This window comes from Dermacentor albipictus, chromosome 10 (genome assembly GCF_038994185.2).
Source record: "Dermacentor albipictus isolate Rhodes 1998 colony chromosome 10, USDA_Dalb.pri_finalv2, whole genome shotgun sequence".
In the NCBI taxonomy this organism is placed as follows: Eukaryota; Metazoa; Arthropoda; class Arachnida; order Ixodida; family Ixodidae; genus Dermacentor; species Dermacentor albipictus.
The window spans coordinates 98,036,392-98,056,889 of NC_091830.1; the positions used below are offsets into that span (position 1 = coordinate 98,036,392).

The 20,498-nt window shown below is 47.6% G+C and overlaps 1 protein-coding gene across 1 annotated transcript in view; it reads left to right on the plus strand.

Annotated features, from left to right (window-relative positions):
• LOC135897308 (uncharacterized) overlaps nucleotides 1-20,498 on the plus strand; it is a 136,224-nt gene that overhangs the window by 71,041 nt on the left and 44,685 nt on the right. Inside the window, exons 10-11 of the mRNA XM_070527104.1 lie at nucleotides 3,026-3,129; nucleotides 15,923-16,020. Of these exons, the coding sequence (XP_070383205.1) occupies nucleotides 3,026-3,129; nucleotides 15,923-16,020 (202 nt within the window). The remainder of the gene's footprint in view (nucleotides 1-3,025; nucleotides 3,130-15,922; nucleotides 16,021-20,498) is intronic.

The following is a 20,498-nucleotide window of genomic DNA, read 5'->3' on the forward strand; positions in this document are numbered from 1 at the left end:
AAAATCCCCTGCTGGTCAGAATTAATCCGGAGTACATCCGCCACGGTGTGCCTCCTAATGAAGTCGTGTGTTTGGCACGCAAAACACTAGAACTGAATGAGATTCAATTATGTATGTATACGCATTATGTGTATTATACGTATTATGTGTATTATGTGTATTATTATACGTATTACGTGTATACGCATCGGCGTTCACACGTGCCCATATGTGCCTATACATCGGAAATAGTGCCCCCGCTAAGTTGGACAAAACATTCAGAGTGGCATTTCAAATTAATACTTTAATTGTGATAATATTATTGCTGTGACTGATTGGTTGACTTAACATGGCAAGCGCTGGCGTGCCGCTTCGCTTTCTCAACTGCGAGAACGAGAACGACATAAGGCGCGTCGATGGCATCAAGCGCGCCCATTTCGAACTGTTAACCATAGCTAAGGCAATGATAGGTGAACAAATAATTGACAAATTTAAGCAAGTCTTTTATCTGTAAGGGCATGTACTCATGATAAAACAGCGGCTTCCTTTGACAGTGTACCCAACGACCAAACAACTTTTTTCGATCCCACGTAGAGCACGGAATCAATATCCTCTGCTTTTAATAACTCAAAGAGCGGCAAAGCATGCAATGTAAAGGAACTGGTTGACATTTCACTAATTAGGAACGCATTTGGATTTCATGCACAGGGGATTTCACATTTACAGTCTCTCGGTACTGGCACCTTCACTTTTTTTATTAGTTGCGAGCCACTTTAAAAGAGATTGCCATACTTCCTTTCTCCAAAGACGTTTCGTATACAGGCGTAATATATCAGAAATAGTATACACCTCAGAACAGCCCACTGGCAGCTCCACCCTCCTTGCGGAATGTGCTTGCCTCGAACGTAGGTATCCTCTGGGCACTGCTCACGCAGTAGTGATTTGCTGAGGCCACACGACAACACTCTTGTCATGTAAGCTCATTTATCATTAGCGTACATATATTACACCTTATGCGTATTTCCTTCACCAAGGCTTTATAAGCATATTGCTTTTGTTTCAATATCTTGCCGCATAATCGCACAGCAATATTTTACATGGTTAGAAGTTTTCAATAACTAGCTATGGTGCTCTTTCTCTATAACTGGCGCTCGCGCGAGAAAAACTTACCTAATGGCCATGTCGTCCTGAACTGGTGTACTTTCTTAAAATGTACAACATGCTTAAGAAAGGAAATTATTCAAACTTGAAAATCAAGAGGGGAAGACTAAATTTCGGCTTGTATGGGTGTTTGCTCTGGCTGCAAAGGTTGAGGAGTGATAATTCGTACATCGTCGCTTTTGAGAAGCATTCAAGAAGTTTCATGTTATTTTTAATTCCACAGCAGTATGATACATGGCAGCACGTATCAGAGAGCCAAAAATGATCGGCGTATGAAATTTATTTGGCTACATCAGAGTTGACAGTTACCCTAGCATACGCTCAAGAAAATGAAAGCGAAAGGCTGCACGTTCACGAGACATTCAATAAATTACGTCACATTCTCATTCGAATGGCCTGTTGCTTCATGTTGCTTGTTTTCTCTACTTAATTTATTGCGAAAGCATTATATGGTTCATAAGGAGGAAAAATACAGCAAAATTTGAAGGTCCCGGTTCCTCTCACCATAGATAAGGAGTTCCACTCCCACCAAAGGCCATGGTTCTTGTGGCTGCATTACCGTTCGCTTAATTACCTTTGTCTCAAAGCAATTCGACCTAATTAGCACTAAAAGTCGTGGGTTCGAATCAATGTAATGGTCGTGGTTTCTACTGCCACCAAATGTTGTGTGTTCGAGTGCCCTTATTACCTCTCTTTTAATTAACAATGCCCGAATTAAGTTGTCCTTCATTAACAGCTATGGTCGTGCGCTCGACTCCGCCTACTAGTAGTGGGTTCGGCCATCGATGGTGGCACCATCAATTTTGGTGCTATTGAATTTTGGCTCGACGGAACGTCGAGCGTTTGACTCCCACGAATGGCCGTGGGCGGCATAATCAATTATAGTGCCATAACGCCCCACGGTCATGTGTCGGTAACGGCTGACAACGGATTTCTGAAGCGATGAGCCACTTGAGGCTCTCGCCCTAATGTTACTGCTAGAAGGTGAAGTTAAGCATTGTAGGTCTTAACTAAGTAAAACAGAAAAAAGAGCACCACGTCCTCATTTCTTTAAATGTAACAATACGTTATAATATACTTCTGGCCAAAAAAGCACATATCACAATAAACAAACGTGTTTTAATATTAGTCGGTATGAACTTCCTGGTATGCATGAGCGAAACGTTTTTGTGTGTAAGAGAGAAGCAAGAAAAACCTTTCTATGTCTTTGCGTTTATAAATGAATATGTGCCTGTAAATCCGTTGAACACTGTGAATGGTTAAGTGAATTTCCATTATATGAACTGAGTAAACTATAATCACACTATGAAATAAAGGCTTAGGAACGCCGTCAAGAGGCTGTTGTGCGGTTTTCTGTTTCTTGTTCGGGCTTCAAACTAGGTAAAGAAATCGTGCAAGTCTGTACGTGCGTGCGTGCGTGCGCGTGTGTGTGTGTGGCTTTGCATGCATGTAATACACATGTGTGTTCTTGTGTGTGTGCGTGCGTGAGCTCAAATGTTACAACTAAACTACCTGGAGTGACTCTCGCAGGACAAAGGCAAACATGTGCACAGCACTTTACGTGGTGTCATCCATGCAATGTATCGCTGCCGTTGTTTAAACAAACATGTCGCAAGCAGTAGCATTATGCGTTTTTACTCCAATACTTTACTCTAATTCACAAGCTTTCTGGATATTTAGATCAAGTAACTAAATACACGAATCCGGCTAAATTGTTATACCGTTAAAGATGTCTTCATAAACACGGCACAAAAATTTCTGTCACTGCCCAGCTCCATGAGTGAGGAGCGTTGAAAGTTGATAAACAGTTTACTTGTTCGCACGACTTTATGAAGATTTATGTATCACGCACTGTGAACCTCACATTTTTGCTTTCTTTTCACAGATCCATCGGCACGTTTCCACTTTTCCGTCTTTCATTTTATTGGAGTAGTCTCTTCAGCACAGTTGTCACATACGTCGGAGGATTTGCCATAAGTATTTGTTTGGGTATATATACGATTTTTTGTTATGCATTATCTTTCGTTCGTTGTATTTTGTCATTGTGTTATCATTCGTTATATTTTGTGAAATAATTGTTCTGTACTAGTGTGTGAAAATGACAGCCACCGTGCTTCTTTAGGTCATGCTGGTAAGTCCGCTCTTTCGTATTGATTTAGGAAACCATGCTAGTACCATTGTTCTCACCGTTGCGACCATGTACACTAACTTCTAAAAAAAAGCAAGGAGCGACCCTTGCTCCTTTAAGGGAGAAACGGTGATGTCCAATATGTTTCTATTTAAATCTATTCTATTTTTGTATCTTTTTCTTGTGTTTCCATATATATATTGCCTTCATTTATCTATACACCAAGGTATTTATATGCTTTTACGCGAGGCATTTACTGGTCCTGTTCTGTCATTGTCTGTGCACTGTTTTCATTGAATACCATAACAGCTGATTTTCTAACACCAAATGTCACATTTTTATTCTCGCGTTCCTGTCCACAGATGTTAGCCAGGTGTTGCATATTACTTTGCTTCTTAGCTAGCAACACAATGTTATCCGTATAAAATAAACCTGGATGCTGCTGCTCTACTACTCTACCCGCCTGTTTGTACGAGAGATTAAACCCGGTATTACTTCCTTCTAGCGGGCTCTCCATCCTCAACATGTACGTCATAAGCAGCAGTGGCGATAAAGGGCACCCCTGCCTCAGTCCTTTGTTGATATCAATTTTCTCCTCGCTCCTCATCCCTTCCCATTCAACGCAAACGGTATTTTCTAGATAAAGCTCTCCAAAGCCGTTGACAATCGTCACTTACGCCTTCCGTTTCCAGAATATCCCACAAAATTTTGCGGCTTACGTTGTCATACGCTGCTGTAATGTACCCTCCTGTAAAAGGCCACATACAACTGTCTGCTGCCTACTCTTGGTATTTGAATACACTTAGTAACAACAAATAATTTATCACCCAAACGCCTACCTATTCTGAAGCCGTTCTGAAGTCCCCCCAAAAGGCCATTATTCTGAGCCAATGCTTGCAGCTTTAACTTTATTGCCAGTATTGCTAGCCTGCAGATTCCCGATGTAATGGCCAACGGTCTATATGAGTGAATCCTATCTTTCTCCCCCTTACCTTTATAAATGGAATTCATTCTTCTTTGTCGCCCACTGTCTGGTACTCATCTATCTTTTAATGTTTTTTCCACTGCTTTCACCAGAGCTTCCATGCTTTTTCTTCCTATTTATTTAATCAGCCTATCGGGACCCTCATCAAGCGCTGTGGCTGTGGCTTAAGAATTCTCTCGTCGGCATTCTCCCAGTTGAAGTTTGTCAGCACCAGCTCCTTTTCCAATCGGTTCTCTTTCATGCTGTTTCTTTCCTCAAATACAACCTCGTCATTGCCTTGGAAAATTTCAGCTGTTATTGTTTTATGTTTTTATTCCTCTTCCAGTTTATTTACATCTTCGTCAAGGATGTATTCTTGTATTGTTGTTTACTTCCTGCCTAATAATTTCATCTGGTACCAAAATATTCTCTTGCAGCCTTCTTTTTCCCACGTATTTCTGACAACCAGCTTTCACTTTCACCTTTTATCTATGCTTGCACCAGTATTTGAACCACATACTTTTTCTGCTGGTTAATTTCCTGTTTACTGGCGACTTGATCCTGCAGCCAGTGCGCCTTCTTTGTCTGCCTGTGCTCTCGGGCTGCTTTCTGTCGTTCAGCAATCGCTTCTCGTATCTCCCTGTATCACCAGCTTATCGGTTTATTTTTCTTTCCAACGAACATGTTGTTTCTCTTTCCGTATTCATATCGCGACAACACTTAGACGTTCATTGTATTCCCCACTTTTTACTTTGCTATTTGACAGGTTCTTCCTCTACTCTAGTGACTATACTCTTCATCGTTCAAATTTGGACTGCCCATTTTGCACACCTTGCTTTCTTTCCCGACTACATATCTCATTTTCAATATGACGCGTTTAGGGTCACTCCCTATGCTACTATACACTTCCTCGTCAATGCCATTTCTCTCAACTTATCATAAATTCCTGGTGCCATCAGACAGTAGCAAATAGTCAATTGCCGGCTTCCCATTTCCTACGCGATCTTCCCTTTACACTTAGGTCCTGTATTCACGGTAGCGAGGTTATGTTGCTCACAAAGGTCAAGCATCGACCTTCCTTTGTTGCCTATATAGCCATCTAAATCCTGTATGTGCGCATTCATGTCACCTAATAGGATAATTTCGGCATCATTCCCGAAACCCTTAATATCAGCACTTATGCATTCCACTAACTTTTTATTCTTCTCTGTGAAATTATTTCCGGTACACATATACGTAACGCCCACCCAAGTATTACTTCCACTCATTGTATCTGATAACGAAAGATGCTCTTGACATTTCGAATTTACTCCTTTCTATTTGGCTCCTGATGGATGAGGATTCCGACTCCCCCTCCCCTTCTTTCTGGCTTAGTTCTTTTGCACCCTTTCAAAGCATAATTCTCAATCACTGGCGGCTTTTCCGAGTCTCTAAGGTGCGTTTCTGTAACCACATGCACCCCTATTTGTTCTCGATATAACGGCTCTTCAATCTCTGCCCAATTTTCCTTTCTTCTGCCGCCCTGCATGTTTATGTAGCCTATTGCATGGCAAGCTCTCTTTTTTGCTTTCCTCCTGTTTCTCTTATCGACGGCGGTGTTATACTGAGGTTCTCTTAGGGGACCTTCTTCATTACTACCAACTCTGACTTCCTGAGCGCCCGTGGGCCTCCTTATACAGCCACAGCGCGACCCGCAAGTCACCAGCTCACATCTCGTCCAAGCCTGTAATTGAAGTTTATCCGTCTCGTTCAAAAAAAGAACCACATCTCCCGATTTCCCTGTTTACTTCGACAACCTCGAAACCTTTCTCTCGGCTCGTTTTCCTTATCGCCTCATTAGCAGCCACAACGGCTCTTTGTACGTGACTGTCACGTACAGGCACCACTGGCACCATGCACACGACGACCTGCACCTAAGGGGACAACCAGCGCAAGTCGTCTAACTCCTTCGCCAAGCGCTGGGCCAGTCCTGTCTCTTTCTTGTTTAAGACCTCATTTAGCCCATCTGCTGCAAAAACAAGGTTGCGCACGTGAGCACTTTCCACGAGCTTTGCTTTCCCTCGCTCCATGACAGAACCCAGTGTCCACCCTGGAAATGTCCGTACCGCCGCTCGTTTATCGCCTTTCACCGTCTCCACAATTGCTTCTGAGCACTTAGCCAGGTTTGAGTCACCAGTGATAATCACCATTTCGCTCTCTCCTACCTCTCCCTGCGTCCTTTTGTGCTTTTCCGCGTGATTCGGAGTCGTCAATGGGCACTGACCCCTGCAGTCCTGCTTTTTCTGTGTGGCTGCCTCAAGGTAAGTACCGCTTTTTCCAGCTACCGCCTCCGCAAGCTGCACGCATTCCACGTGCTTTGCTGACACTCCCTCTCCTGTCACGGCGGGCGACTGCGTTTCATTGTCACGACCATTCTCGTTCACAACGGCGGCCCTGTTCAGCTTTTTCTCGGCGGCTTGAAGTCTTTCTTCGACTACCTTCCGTGCATCACGCTCCCTAGTTACCTCATTTTTGATCTCTTCAACCTCTTTGAAAAGCTCTTCCAGGAAAGCCTCCATTTTCTTCAGCCTAGCATCCACATCACAGTGTGTGCCGATTGACTCGATTCCCTCTCCATTCACATCCGTCCACTCGTATGCCTTAAGGGACACCTCGCACACTGCACGCTTTCCCGGCTTTCTTGCTATGTATTGCACCGTGTTTTTCTAATGCAAATGCTATAATAATATAATACTATAATAATGTAGATTACGTGCCTTCTACCAAAAAAGAATAAGCACAGTCGCGAAGTAATTCTCACAAATGTTTTAAAAGCAATCAATGCTGCACAGACTTAGGGTATGATACGTTTTAGCACGTCTTCAACCACGCGGCCACGCTCTCACTTTCCTACCAAACCAATATTCCCGATATCAAAGCACACACAGTAAAACCACTAGTATTTATTTGTCTTGCCGCTTCCCACCTAGTATTTACAGGTTATAAAAACTTAACGTCCCGCCCAGTTTCGCGTGTTCAAGCACGTGGCGTGAAAGGACGTTCTGACTATACTGCAAAACCTAATGCACATGAAACACACCCGCGCACACGAAAAAAGAGAGAAAGAAAAAGAGAAAAACTACCCAATTACTATTATTTAAATGCTAAAAAATAGCAACTAAATAGAGAAGCACGCTCAAAGCATGCACAAAAAAACTTATGATTTCGTGGCCACCACGCAATCCTAAAAGCACGGGCATTCGCCACATCTCACGCCACACCTCGATGTGCCTCTCGAAGTGCTATCTAAAGATCGCGCTTAGCACCACATGTAGAGGCTATAAACTACTAAATTGCATGGTTACTGCGCGGCTCGGTAGATGACCCAAAAAGCTCGCAAAAATAAAAGAAATGGGCACTGTATTTTGCACTTTCTCACTGTGCGGTCACGGCAGAGCAACACACAACACATTCACAGAGATAGTGTGCACAGCGGAGCAATGTGGAGTGCTTTCGCACATACTATACACAACACATCAACCACAACACACAAACGCATGGTACATTGACAAACACTGCTTGAACTGCCTACATCCTTGTGCCTTGGAACCATCTTATAAAGCCATGATGTTTCGAACTGCATTGTAGTACCAGTGAGTGACTCTCTGTTATCCGTAGTTCAAAAATAAATCTCTATAGAATACTTGTTTGGGTATAGATATCTGATCTATAGGCACGGCAAATCCACACATACCTGTTAATATAAAGCCGCACTATATTGAATGCTTTTCCCTGGTGATTTTCAGTTATCAACACGGTGGCGACGGCGATCTAAGCCTTTCACTTTGGAGCCGTAGCACATGGCGCTTCAAGAATCGCTGACATTTACAAAATGCATTTAGTTGAGATCGCTTCAACGTTTTCTCGTCTAATTTGATACATATTGACACGTGTATTTATATTTATCGGGCGACCAGGTTTCACCGCCTAACAAATCTTATCGCGCAGCGCGGGACGCGCTTGCATGTATCCGAAGTTTCTGGAAAGTTATCGATGCTACTATCCGCAGTCTGTTGTTGCCGAACCTTGTGATATCTGATTTATTCGCCTGACGCGAATGATGTAGAACTTTATGGAAGGCACGCGGGTCCCAACGATTAGTCTGGAACATTCGACGATTGTGTATAAAAGCCGACGCGCTTGAACCGCTGATGAGATTTTCGACGATCGCCGACTGTGTTCGCTGCTTTCGTTGTGCTATAAGTGTAGCCTGTTTTGTGGGCACAGGTTTGCCCAATAAAAGCTAGTTTTGTATTCCACCGTACTGCTTCTTTCTTCGCCGTCACTACCACGTGACATCTGGTGGAGGTGCTTTACGTCCATGTACCGGACGCCCCCTACAAGCCGTAATACAAGCCCGGACCGCAAAGACAACACCAGCGCCGTCCCGGAGCATCGAGCAAGCCGCCGTCTTCAACAGCTGCCCCCGGAGCACGGACTTCTACCTGAGAAGACCAAGAAGATTGTGGACAAGGCAACCCCAATGGCAGCCCCAGCATCCCCCATCGTGCTGCAGCAGCCCAGGGAACCTCCGACGTTCCGCGGATCAACATTCGAGGACCCGGAAACCTGGCTCGAAACGTATGGGAGGGTCGCTAAGTTTAACAGTTGGGACAGCGACGACAAGCTGCGGCATGTCTATTTCGCATTGGAAGACGCCGCCAGGACGTGGTTCGAGAATCGGGAAGCCACCTTAACGACGTGGGACCTTTTCCGAAGCGGCTTCTTGCACACGTTTACAAGCGTCGTGCGAAAAGAGCGAGCCCAAGCTCTACTAGAAACCAGAGTACAGCTGCCAAACGAGACGATCGCAATCTTCACGGAGGAGATGGCCCGTCTTTTCCGGCACGCCGACCCGGAAATGTCGGAGGAGAAAAAAGTTCGCTTCCTGATGCGCGGCGTCAAGCAAGACCTTTTCGCCGGACTTATTCGTAACCCACCGAAGACTGTGGCTGAGTTTTCTGCAGAGGCATCGACGATCGAGAAAACTCTGGAGATGCGCACCCGGCAATATAACCGCCAGGGGCACACGCCGCAGTATGCCATCCAAGGACTAGGTTCGGGCGACCTTCAAGAGACCATCAGGGCCATTGTGCGCGAAGAACTGCGCAAGGTCCTGCCTTCGTCGCAGCCTCAAGTGGCCTCTATCGCCGACATCGTGAAGGAAGAGGTGCACCGATCCCTTGGAGTTCCTGAGGTGCAACCAGAACCACCGCAGCCGGAAGCAATGACCTGCGCCGCCGCCGTCGCCCGCCGTCAAGGCCCCCCTGCGCGACCGCGCCAAGGTCCTGCAACACGGCGCAATCATCAACCTCAAGTCGAAGTCAGTAACGCTGTCGGAAGATAAAGCAATGCCGCCGGAGAGCCCTCGTAGTCACCACGCCTTGAGTGTGCTCGAAGATCAAGTGAGCGTCCCGCCTCGCTGCAGCATCGTTATTTCGGTCAGCACCGAAACACCCGCTGACGTAGAAGGCGTCATTGAAGGCGACCAACGTCTACTGCTAGACCATGAAATTTGCGTCGCAAGAGGGATCGCTCGACTGCATGGAGGGAAAACTGAAGTGTTGCTGACAAACTTCAGCCAGGAGTTCAAGCACATCAACAAGGGCACGACGATCGCGTACATCGAGGAAATTCTGGAAACAAGTAATGCGTTTGTCCTCTCGGATTCCGCCGCATCTACCCCGACGACCATGGTTCCTGAACCAGACTACGACATTAATCCAAATCTCCCTATGATTAAGCAACAGCAGCTCAGAAGTCTGCTCCGACGATACAAAGGCTGCTTTTCGACGTCATCGAGGATTCGACAAACACCAGTCGCCAAGCATCGCATAATCACCGAGGAATGCGCTCGCCCACTCCGTCAGAGCCCTTACCGAGTTTCGGCGCGAGAACGTGAAGCTATAAGAGAACAAGTCGACGAAATGCTGCGCGACGACATCATCCAGCCGTCGAAAAGCCCGTGGGCATCCCCTGTTGTTCTGGTAAAGAAAAAGGACGGAACCCTACGTTTCTGCGTCGATTATCGTCGTCTGAACAAGATCACGAAGAAGGACGTATACCCCCTCCCACGGATAGACGACGCATTAGATCGGCTCTGCAACGCTAAATACTTCTCGTCCATGGACCTAAAGTCTGGCTATTGGCAAATAGAAGTCGACGAAGGAGATCGCGAAAAGACCGCCTTCATCACCCCAGACGGCCTCTACGAGTTCAAGGTTATGCCATTCGGACTGTGCTCGGCGCCTGCAACGTTCCAGCGCGTGATGGACACGGTTTTAGCAGGATTGAAGTGGCAGACCTGTCTCGTATACTTGGATGACGTCGTCGTCTTCGCCGGAAATTTCGACGTTCACCTTAGGCGGCTGGCAACAGTACTAGAGGCCATCAGGTCATCAGGACTTACTCTGAAGCCGGAAAAGTGCCGCTTCGCTTACGAGGAGCTTCTATTTTTAGGCCACGTCATCAGCAAATCCGGAGTCCGCCCCGACCCACAGAAGACAGCTGCCATAGCAAAGTTCCCACAGCCCATCGACAAGAAGGCAGTGCGTAGATTTCTTGGCATGTGCGCCTACTACAGGCGATTTGTCAAGAACTTTTCACGCATCGCTGAGCCGCTGACGCAGCTAACTAAATGCGACGTCGAGTTCAAGTGGGAAACGCCGCAGGCCGAGGCATTTCAAGAACTCAAACGACGCATGCAGTCGCCGCCCGTACTTGCGCACTTCGACGATCACGCCGATACCGAAATCCACACTGACGCCAGTAGCCTAGGCCTCGGCGCCGTCCTGGTCCAGAGAAAAGATGGACATAAACACGTGATAGCTTACGCTAGCCGGTCGTTGTCAAAAGCGGAAGGCAATTATTCTACAACCGAAAAGGAATGCCTCGCCATCGTTTGGGCTACAGCGAAATTTCGCCCTTACCTATATGGCAGGCCATTCAAAGTCGTCAGCGACCATCACGCCTTGTGTTGGCTAGCGAATTTAAAGGATCCCTCAGGACGGCTGGCACGGTGGAGCCTCAGACTACAAGAATACGACATCACCGTAACATACAAGTCCGGACGAAAACACTCAGACGCCGATTGCCTATCCCGCGCCCCCATTGACCCGCCGCCGCAAGATGACGAGGATGACGACGCCTTCCTTGGAATAATAAGCGCGGAAGACTTCGCCGAACAACAACGAGCGGACCCGGAGCTTAAGGGCCTCGTCGATTATTTGGAAGGGCACACCGACGTTGTCCCCAGGGCATTTAAGCGCGGATTATCTTCCTTCACGCTTCAAGACAGTCTACTCGTGAAGAAGAACTTCTCGCCAGTCCGCGCCAATTACCTTCTTGTTGTCCCGTCAGGACTTCGTCCAGAAGTATTGCATGCCCTACATGACGATCCGACATCTGGACACCTCGGATTTTCCCGGACACTATCGAGGATACAAGAAAAGTATTATTGGCCGCGCCTGACCGCCGACGTCGCCCGTCATGTCAGAACATGCCGAGACTGTCAGCGACGCAAGACACCGCCGACAAGGCCAGCCGGATTACTACAGCCAATCGAGCCTCCTTGCCGACCATTCCAGCAGATCGGGATGGACTTGCTGGGACCCTTTCCGACGTCAATAACCGGAAATAAGTGGATCGTCGTGGCGACGGACTACTTCACCCGCTTCGCTGAAACAAAAGCACTGCCTAAAGGTAGCGCAGCCGAAGTGGCGAAATTCTTTGTCGAAAACATCCTGCTGCGACATGGCGCCCCAGAAGTCCTCATCACCGACCGAGGAACGGCCTTTACAGCGGAGCTCACCCAAGCCATTCTGAAATACACTCAGACAAGGCACAGGAGGACAACGGCTTACCACCCGCAGACGAATGGTCTTACGGAGCGGCTGAATAAGACCCTCGCCGACATGCTAGCGATGTACGTCGACGTCGAACACAAGACCTGGGATGCCGTCCTGCCGTACGTAACATTCGCTTATAACACGGCGGTGCAAGAAACAACACAGATCACGCCTTTCAAGTTGGTTTACGGCAGGAACCCGACGACGACGCTCGACGCCATGCTGCCGCACGTAACGGACGAAGAAAATCTTGACGTCGCTACCTATCTCCAGCGCGCCGAAGAAGCCCGACAGCTCGCCCGCCTGCGAATCAAGAACCAGCAGAGGACCGACAGCCGACACTACAATATCCGACGACGCTTCGTCGAGTACCAGCCCGGCGACAGTGTTTGGGTATGGACCCCTATACGCCGACGAGGACTGAGCGAGAAGCTTTTTCGTCGCTATTTTGGACCGTACAAGATCATCCGACGTATTGGTGCACTGGACTACGAGGTCGTGCCAGACGGCATTTCGCTGTCACAGCGGCGCCGCTCACGGCTCAAGCCGTACCACCAGCGTTGACGAACTTTGGGACTTCGCGCAACTGACCTTTGGACTTTATTTCTTTTCGTTGTTTCGTTACTTATGTTTAATAAGTGTCCCTTTGTGTTTCGCTCTCTTTGTAGCATCGGGACGATGCTTTTTAAGAGGGGGGTATTGACACGTGTATTTATATTTATCGGGCGACCAGGTTTCACCGCCTAACAAATCTTATCGCGCAGCGCGGGACGCGCTTGCATGTATCCGAAGTTTCTGGAAAGTTATCGATGCTACTATCCGCAGTCTGTTGTTGCCGAACCTTGTGATATCTGATTTATTCGCCTGACGCGAATGATGTAGAACTTTATGGAAGGCACGCGGGTCCCAACGATTAGTCTGGAACATTCGACGATTGTGTATAAAAGCCGACGCGCTTGAACCGCTGATGAGATTTTCGACGATCGCCGACTGTGTTCGCCGCTTTCGTTGTGCTATAAGTGTAGCCTGTTTTGTGGGCACAGGTTCGCCCAATAAAAGCTAGTTTTGTATTCCACCGTACTGCTTCTTTCTTCGCCGTCACTACCACGTGACAATATTTTGGAAACAATCTGCTATCCGCGCCGTCCGTTCGCCGATGCAACGCAGGCACGTGCGAGCCGGCAGCCGAGCTAGAGGCCCCGCATATAGTGCACGGATGAATCTGACCAGAACGCTGAAACCACCGCTGCCGAGCAAGCCTTTGAAGTCATGTTTCCCATTCCTGTCCGCAGACCAAATGTATTCGGCTACGTCGAGCACATCGTTCGCTGCTGCGCGCTGAGCAGCTGTGTGTGATTTGTATGAATATAGTGGTTTCAGGAGAGGGCACTGTAAGTGCTAGCATAGCATCCACGGAGGCTGCATTAAATGTAACTCGCAGTGATCTCAGGATATTACTGCACACAATGCTCAGCGCGATTCACGCGACTGCCCCTGCTCACCATTGACGATACGAGAAGGCTAACTGCTGCTGTCTGTTATATCTTCAGGAGATTCGTGGCAACGAAAATTGTTGCAATATAGTCGTCTAGGCTACTATTATCACCATAGCGTAAATACAGCGGCTGAAGTCGAAACGTCACAAGTGATTGGGAAGAATAGGTCCGACTACGGAGTATGCCGTCTCTATGCGAATGCCTCCGCCGCAAAACTGTGTCTGCGCCATGCTAGCCGTGCTTTCTGCTAAAGATAGGGGGGTTTCGCTTCGTACCGACGTTCGAGTTCAACCGTGCCCCGCAACTTTCTCGAATCACAGCACTCGACACAGTGCACAACGCACCGTCACCATGTGTGTCCCATTAGCTTGGTTTCCCCTTCACGTCTGGGCACGTCCGTTTGCCCCGTACCCTTGTGCCTTTTATAAGGCTTTTCGTATTTTGCAGTTTCAATTGTCCCTCTACATGTTATCTTCGAGAGTGTCTCCTTTTCTTGACAGGCACCGACAGTCGTATGTGTAAAGCTGCAACGCGGAAGTCTGTAATTTTTAAAAGCTTTTTTCAAATTTATTTTCTGGATGCATATTGTTTGCACGTATGCTTGCAGCCCACCTTTCTATTTCTTCTATTGTCGGTCGGCGCTTCCTGTCTCGCTAGTGTCCTACGCGCTACGCGATGCATCGCGGAGAAGCCGCGGCTGGCAGGCGGAGATGCAGACGAACCGGTGGGCAAGTGACGCTGGTTAGACAACTGTAAATCTGGTTGCATGGTGCGCTCAAGCGCCTCCTTGGTCTGGCGGCCGGGTCTATGTTAAATCTGTTGATTTGGAACCACCGCTTGCGGTGGTGATGCGCTCACACCGTGCCGCCATGGGCCGACGGCTTTAGCAAAGGTATTTTGCTTTCGCTTCCAACACGTCGCGGATGGCGCTTCAAAAGAATCACAAATGCCTACATTTGATATAGCTTAACCTTCTCCTCATTATAATTTCACGCATCAAAATGAGAAGCACTGGTTAATATCTGCGGCGTCTAGGCCCAGATGCCTGAGTACCGGCTTGTCTCGCTTTGCGTCAGCAGCCGGGCGCTACTTTCGAGTTGAACTACTCTCGTAGCGCAGCTCCCGTTCTAGCTAGAGGAATAACACTGGTGGTCGCTTGTCATAACCTGAGGTTTGGACATCAGTTTATGCTGCTAACATTATTTCCGTCGAAAGGAAGATATTGTAGCCGATGTTCAGGTCAACGACTGCAGCGACGGAAGTTACGTACGCAAGCGAGAAACGTTCCTCCTCTTTTGATTGCCGCAAGAGGCCGCGATATGTGAAGTGCGTGTGAAGGAGGAAGGAACGCCGGCCTGAAGGAGGAAAACGGCTGGTTCCTCCTTTCTTGCCCCCTTTTTTTTAAGAGTGTAGCTACACGTTTGCAGCAATTTGGATATCATAGTGACACGCACTTGTGTCACGGTAGAGGTGTCGGTGTTATTTTCTGGAGTTAGTGGTCAAGAGATCAGCTTGGCCACCCCTAACTTCTATGATTCCTCGATCCAGCCTGATTCCGAGGGTAAGTAGGAGAGAGACGTCACACTCTGCGAGCACTTCGCCTTCGCACGTGCCCTCGGACGTTACCGGGATCATCGCTTGGCAATATCGTGACATACCCCTATGGTGTAATATATGACCCAAGAAAACACATCATACTTACAGCGCTTCTGTAACTAGAATTTTTATTCTTTTGCGCTGTGCTTAAGCGCTCGTTCTTGATTTTCGCTGTCCACATTATACATTGAGTGCCTTTCCTTTTGCCCGTACTTCAAAGTACAGGAGCATTCACTAAAAAACCCCCAGATTTGGTAGCATGACGACGGGAATGCTCCCTCGACACGACGGCTACGGACATGACGAGTACGTTATGGTCAGAGTCTATTTAGGGCTAGACCACGAGGACAAAGTAGTTTGTGGTTTTTGTACTGTATTGATGGCAAGACATCAAGGGAGAAATAAACATTTCTGACATGACGATGGTCATGTGCAAAATATATTGCTTTTTTTTCATTTTTAGGGCTATGCTTATTCTCGACTTATTTTGCACATTTAAGTAGAAAATAAGCGCTTCGGTGGGGGGAGGGGTCTAGCGGCGTATAAATCTGCCGTCCTTACAGTGCTAAGCGCTTCACCAAAGCATTGGTTCACACTGATTGCAATATGTATGTTAGCGATGCACAATTGCTTTCTAATAAATAAGGTCATCCACTTTTGGATAGACCTTATATGTTACCAACAGAAAACTGTTCATTCCTCGCTCCTGCAGGTGGAAACAATCTTTCCGATGTAGAAATGGACAAATTGACGTCCAATGTCCTATTTCCACTGTGGCGGCGTCTTAGGCTGATGCCTTCTGCAGAAAAAGTAAGCATGATCATTTCATTTATGCGCCACCTAATGATTACCAAGTAATCCGACCGTGTCCTGCGACCAACACATTCGGTGTACCTCAAAGCACGCCCACCGTGTAGTGTGCAGTCACTAAGACAGCTGATCTCTAGAACAAGGTGAAATGTAAAGCAAGGCAAAATATTGTTACTTCTTTGCGAATTTTAAGAAATATAATAGCTATTGCTTCAGCCTGGTGCTGCAGCCAGCAAAATCTGATAGCACTTGTCACAACTATATCGCATTACAAACAATAACCACCATGGTATGTATCCGGTTGTCATACGTAGATCTCTTTCTGGTGGCAAAGCTATTGTTTTATTAATTACAATGCAAAAAGGTGCAAACAAGAAATATATGTCCGGTCATCACGATACTCCCGAATGTGAAATTTAGATACGTTTTTTTTTTTTCATGTTGCGATCCACTGAAGCAAAGACTTTGAGTCGCAAATTATCGCACCGACTGGTAGTGGGCCGGTGCCGTCAGGGTGTTCTCAGATGGAATGCGCTAATCCCATCATAGTATCCGAACGTGCGATTGTCTGTGGTATTTGTTTCCTTGTGTTCTTGTCTTTTTCGCGCTGTTTCACCTCAGTTCTAAGTATGAACCACCTAGCCCTCATCAAGATCTTACTAGTGCGATTCCGTACCGCAGCCACTGTTTGGATTTAATACAATCCACAAGACGCGACATGCGAAGCCGGTCTCGTAGCGAGCGCATATATAGACCGCTCGAGCTTCGAACCTCTCGTCGCGTTGTGCTCCTAGCAGACGACGTGCTCGGTTTGAAGATGATTGCCAGAGGTGTGTCGTCATTTTGGATGTTGTCAAAAACTTGGCCGCGCCCAGCGGCTGACGTCTCCGCGTCCTAGGCCAATCGCGCGCGGCGCAACCGAACACGCGTTCCAAACGATCTCCAATCGCGCTCCATGTTCCTCAAGGAGCCCGCCAATCATTAACCTTGGAATATGAATGTGGGCAGCAAGGACTGGCGCTCATCGCACGCTTTTCTTTCGTTCTCGAAACATTTCACGCCAGATAGCTACAACGGCGATTTGCGCCTGCTCGGGGAAAAGCTTAGCCTGCGGCCAGACGTGATGGCGACCTTGTTTGAGCTGCGACCCATCCGGCAGGCAGTGCCAAGGCCAAACGTCCGTCTTGCTATTTTGAGGCGTAAGCATTCTTGGCGGGTAGACCAACTCCGTCACTAGAAAAAGTGTAATGCCTTGCACTTGCTTAAAGAAAGCGTAATTTGCGAAGACAATAAATCATTATTATAGTGTAAATGTAGATGATTGGTAGCTTTATAAGAAATAAGGAACATTTCAAAATTTGATAAGAGAAAATACCCGTAGGGATAGATAGGGCTCCATAGAAGATGCGTGGAAAGCTCATGGTAGGGGTGGGCCTGCTGATATTTAGTGGAGGGCGAACTTAAAATCTTTGTTTTGGTCAAATTGAAATTTGGAGGTGAGCCAACTTATATTAGGAATAGGCCAACATGAAGTCTGCGTTAAGATCAACCTGACTTTGGGAATAGGCCAATGAAAATTGGGGGTGCGACAACCTAAATTTGGAGGTGGGACAACTTGAAATTTGGATGGGGGTCAACCTAAGTTTAGAGGTGGGCCATATTGAAATTTGGGGTTGGGAGGAGGACGAAAGAGAAAAGAAGAAGGCAGGGAGGTTAACCAGAATAACGTCCGGTTGGCTACCCTACACTGGGGGAATGGGAAAGGGGAAAGCAAAGATCGCAGGGAGAGAGAGGAGGGAAGGAAAGAAGGAAATTGCGGCAAGTTCGCTGACGCGTGTGGTTTTACAGAAATTGCCTTAATAGTCACAGGTGGTCGCACAAACCCGTCGTCCTTAAGAAACACAAAAGTGCCTTCACCGCTTTATGGGCTGACGGGCGATGGGGCTGGTGTTCCAGCAGCACCTGCACAGAAAGCGGCCGATTGTCCAGTTTTTGGAAAGCTTTGGCAAGTTCTTGTCTCTCTAGGGCATATCTTGGACAGTGGCACAGCAGGTGGTCGATGTTTTCTTCGGTGCCACAGACCTCGCATGCTGCGCTGTCAGTCACTCCAATTAATGTAGAGTATGCCTTTGTGAAGGCCACTCCTAACCAAAGGCGACAGAGAAGCGTAGCTTCACGTCGAGGAAGTCGGGGTGGAGGTCGGAGCTGCAGGGAGGGATTTAGTCAATGTAGTCGTGTCAGTCGTAAGTTTTGCGAGTTCCACTCGGTCACTGTGTGACTGCGTGCCAGGTGTCGAAGCTGCCTTGCAGTGTCAGTCCTCGAAAGCGGAATCGGAACGCTGTGCTCTTCTTGATGAGCTGTGCGAGCAGCGTTATCGGCGGAATCATTGCCACTGATTCCACAGTAGCCAGGTACCCACTGAAAAACGACTTCGTGGCCTGTTTGTTGGACATCATGGTGAAGTTTCACGACTTCGTATGTCAATTGGTCATGACATCCGTGTCGGAGAACTGACTGCGTGCACTCTAATGCCGGTTTTGAATCACAGAACACAGCCCATTTTCTGGGTCTTTCCGAATCAATGAATTCCAGTGCTCGACGCAGGGCTGTTAGTTCTGCCGCCGTTGAGGTCGTCACATGCGATGTCTTGAACCGCAGTGTAATTCCTCGCGTTGGTATAACCACGGCACCACCAGAACTGCACGACGTAGTCGATCCGTCGGTATATATGTGCACGTGGTTGCTGTACTTCTCATGCAGAAGAAGTAAGCTCAGCTGTTTTAGAGCAGGGGCCGGTAGATCTGTCTTCTTCTGTAGTCCTGGAATCATTATCTCAACTTGTGGATGGCTCAAACACCACGGAGGAAACGCTGGCTTGGCCGCAGGTGCGTACCCTGAAGTAAACGACGCACGATGTGCACTGACAATACCGCTAAATGTCGAGCAGGGCCTTGCAGCAGTGAGGCTCGTCAAGTGGTGGGAAGGGGTCCTAGCATAATGCCTGAGATGCATACGCATTGTCTCAACGGCAATGTGCGTCGTGATCGGGTAATCCTGCGCTAGGGCAATGCTTTCAGCCGTTGATGCACTGCGTGGTAAGTTAAGACATATCCTAAGGGCTTGGGCTTGAATACTCTGAATCTTACGCAGGTTAGTCTTGCAGGTGTTGGATATTGCAGGCAGGCTGTATCGCATGAATCCAACAAACAATGCCATGTACAACTGTGACATAGCGTGTATAGATGCTCCCCAACTTTTTCCTGCAAGGAAGCTGAACAGGTGACAGATAGCAGTCAGCCGCTTTTTCACGTAATTGACGTGCGGAGTCCAAGACAGGTCTCTGTCAATTACGACTCCCAAGAACATGTGACTTCTGCGGTATGGTATAAGTTGTCCGTTAATAGATACGCCGTAACCAGACATTGGCTTCCTCGTGAATTCCACCATTGCGCACTTTCCGCATGAAATTTCAAGTCCTTGTTGACGAAGGTAGCAAGATGTCATTGTGGCTGCCTTCTGAAGCCGAGCACGAAGCTGAAGTCTTGTCACACCTGATGCCCAAATGCAGATGTCGTCCGCATAGATGGAAGGTCGTACGGTGCTTGGCAGGTTGTAAACTAATCCACTGAGGGTGAGATTGAAAAGAGTCGGGCTAAGCACTCCTCCTTGAGGGACTCCTCGGCTACCGTAATGCTCGGACGTCGGGCCAGTTTCTGTGTGCATGCAGAATGGTCTCCTCTGTAAGTAGTTGCACACCCACATATACATCTTACCACCAAGTCCGACGGCTTCTAACGTGCTAAGGATGGCTTCATGGGTGACATTATCATAAGCTCATTTAACTTCTAGAAACAGAGCAGCAGATAGTCGCTTACAGGCCTTTTGGTGTTGCACAAATGTTATCAAATCAACAACGCTGTCTGTTGACGAACGGCCCCGTCTGAATCCGGCCATAGCTTGTGGATAGATTTCATAGTACTCTAAGTACCATTCCAGGCGTGTTAAAATCATTATTTCCATTGTTTTTCCGACACAGCTGGCAAGTGCGATCGGACGGTATGAGGAAATGTCCAAAGGCGACTTGCCAGCTTTGAGAAGTGGAATGAGGCGAGTTGACTTGCACTCTTGCGGAACCGTACCCGTCTGCCAGGAGTCGTTGTAATTTAGGGGTGCGCCAACCTAATTCTTTGGGTTGGCCAATCTGAAGTTTCGGGGTTGGCCAACTTTAAATTTGGGGGCGCGCGAACTGGAATTTTGCGTGGGCTAACCTAAATTTGGGAGTGGGCCGGCTTGAAATATGGGGGTGGGCCAAACATAAATTTGTACGTGGGCCAACTTAAATTTGGGAGTTGGCCACCTGAAATCTCCGGTGGGGCAACCTAATTGTGTTTTTACCAATGCCAGGTGCAATAAAGCAAGTTCAAGTAAAAGTTCAACCGAAGCGTACATCGCGCGACATGTTTACTCCGCCGACATAT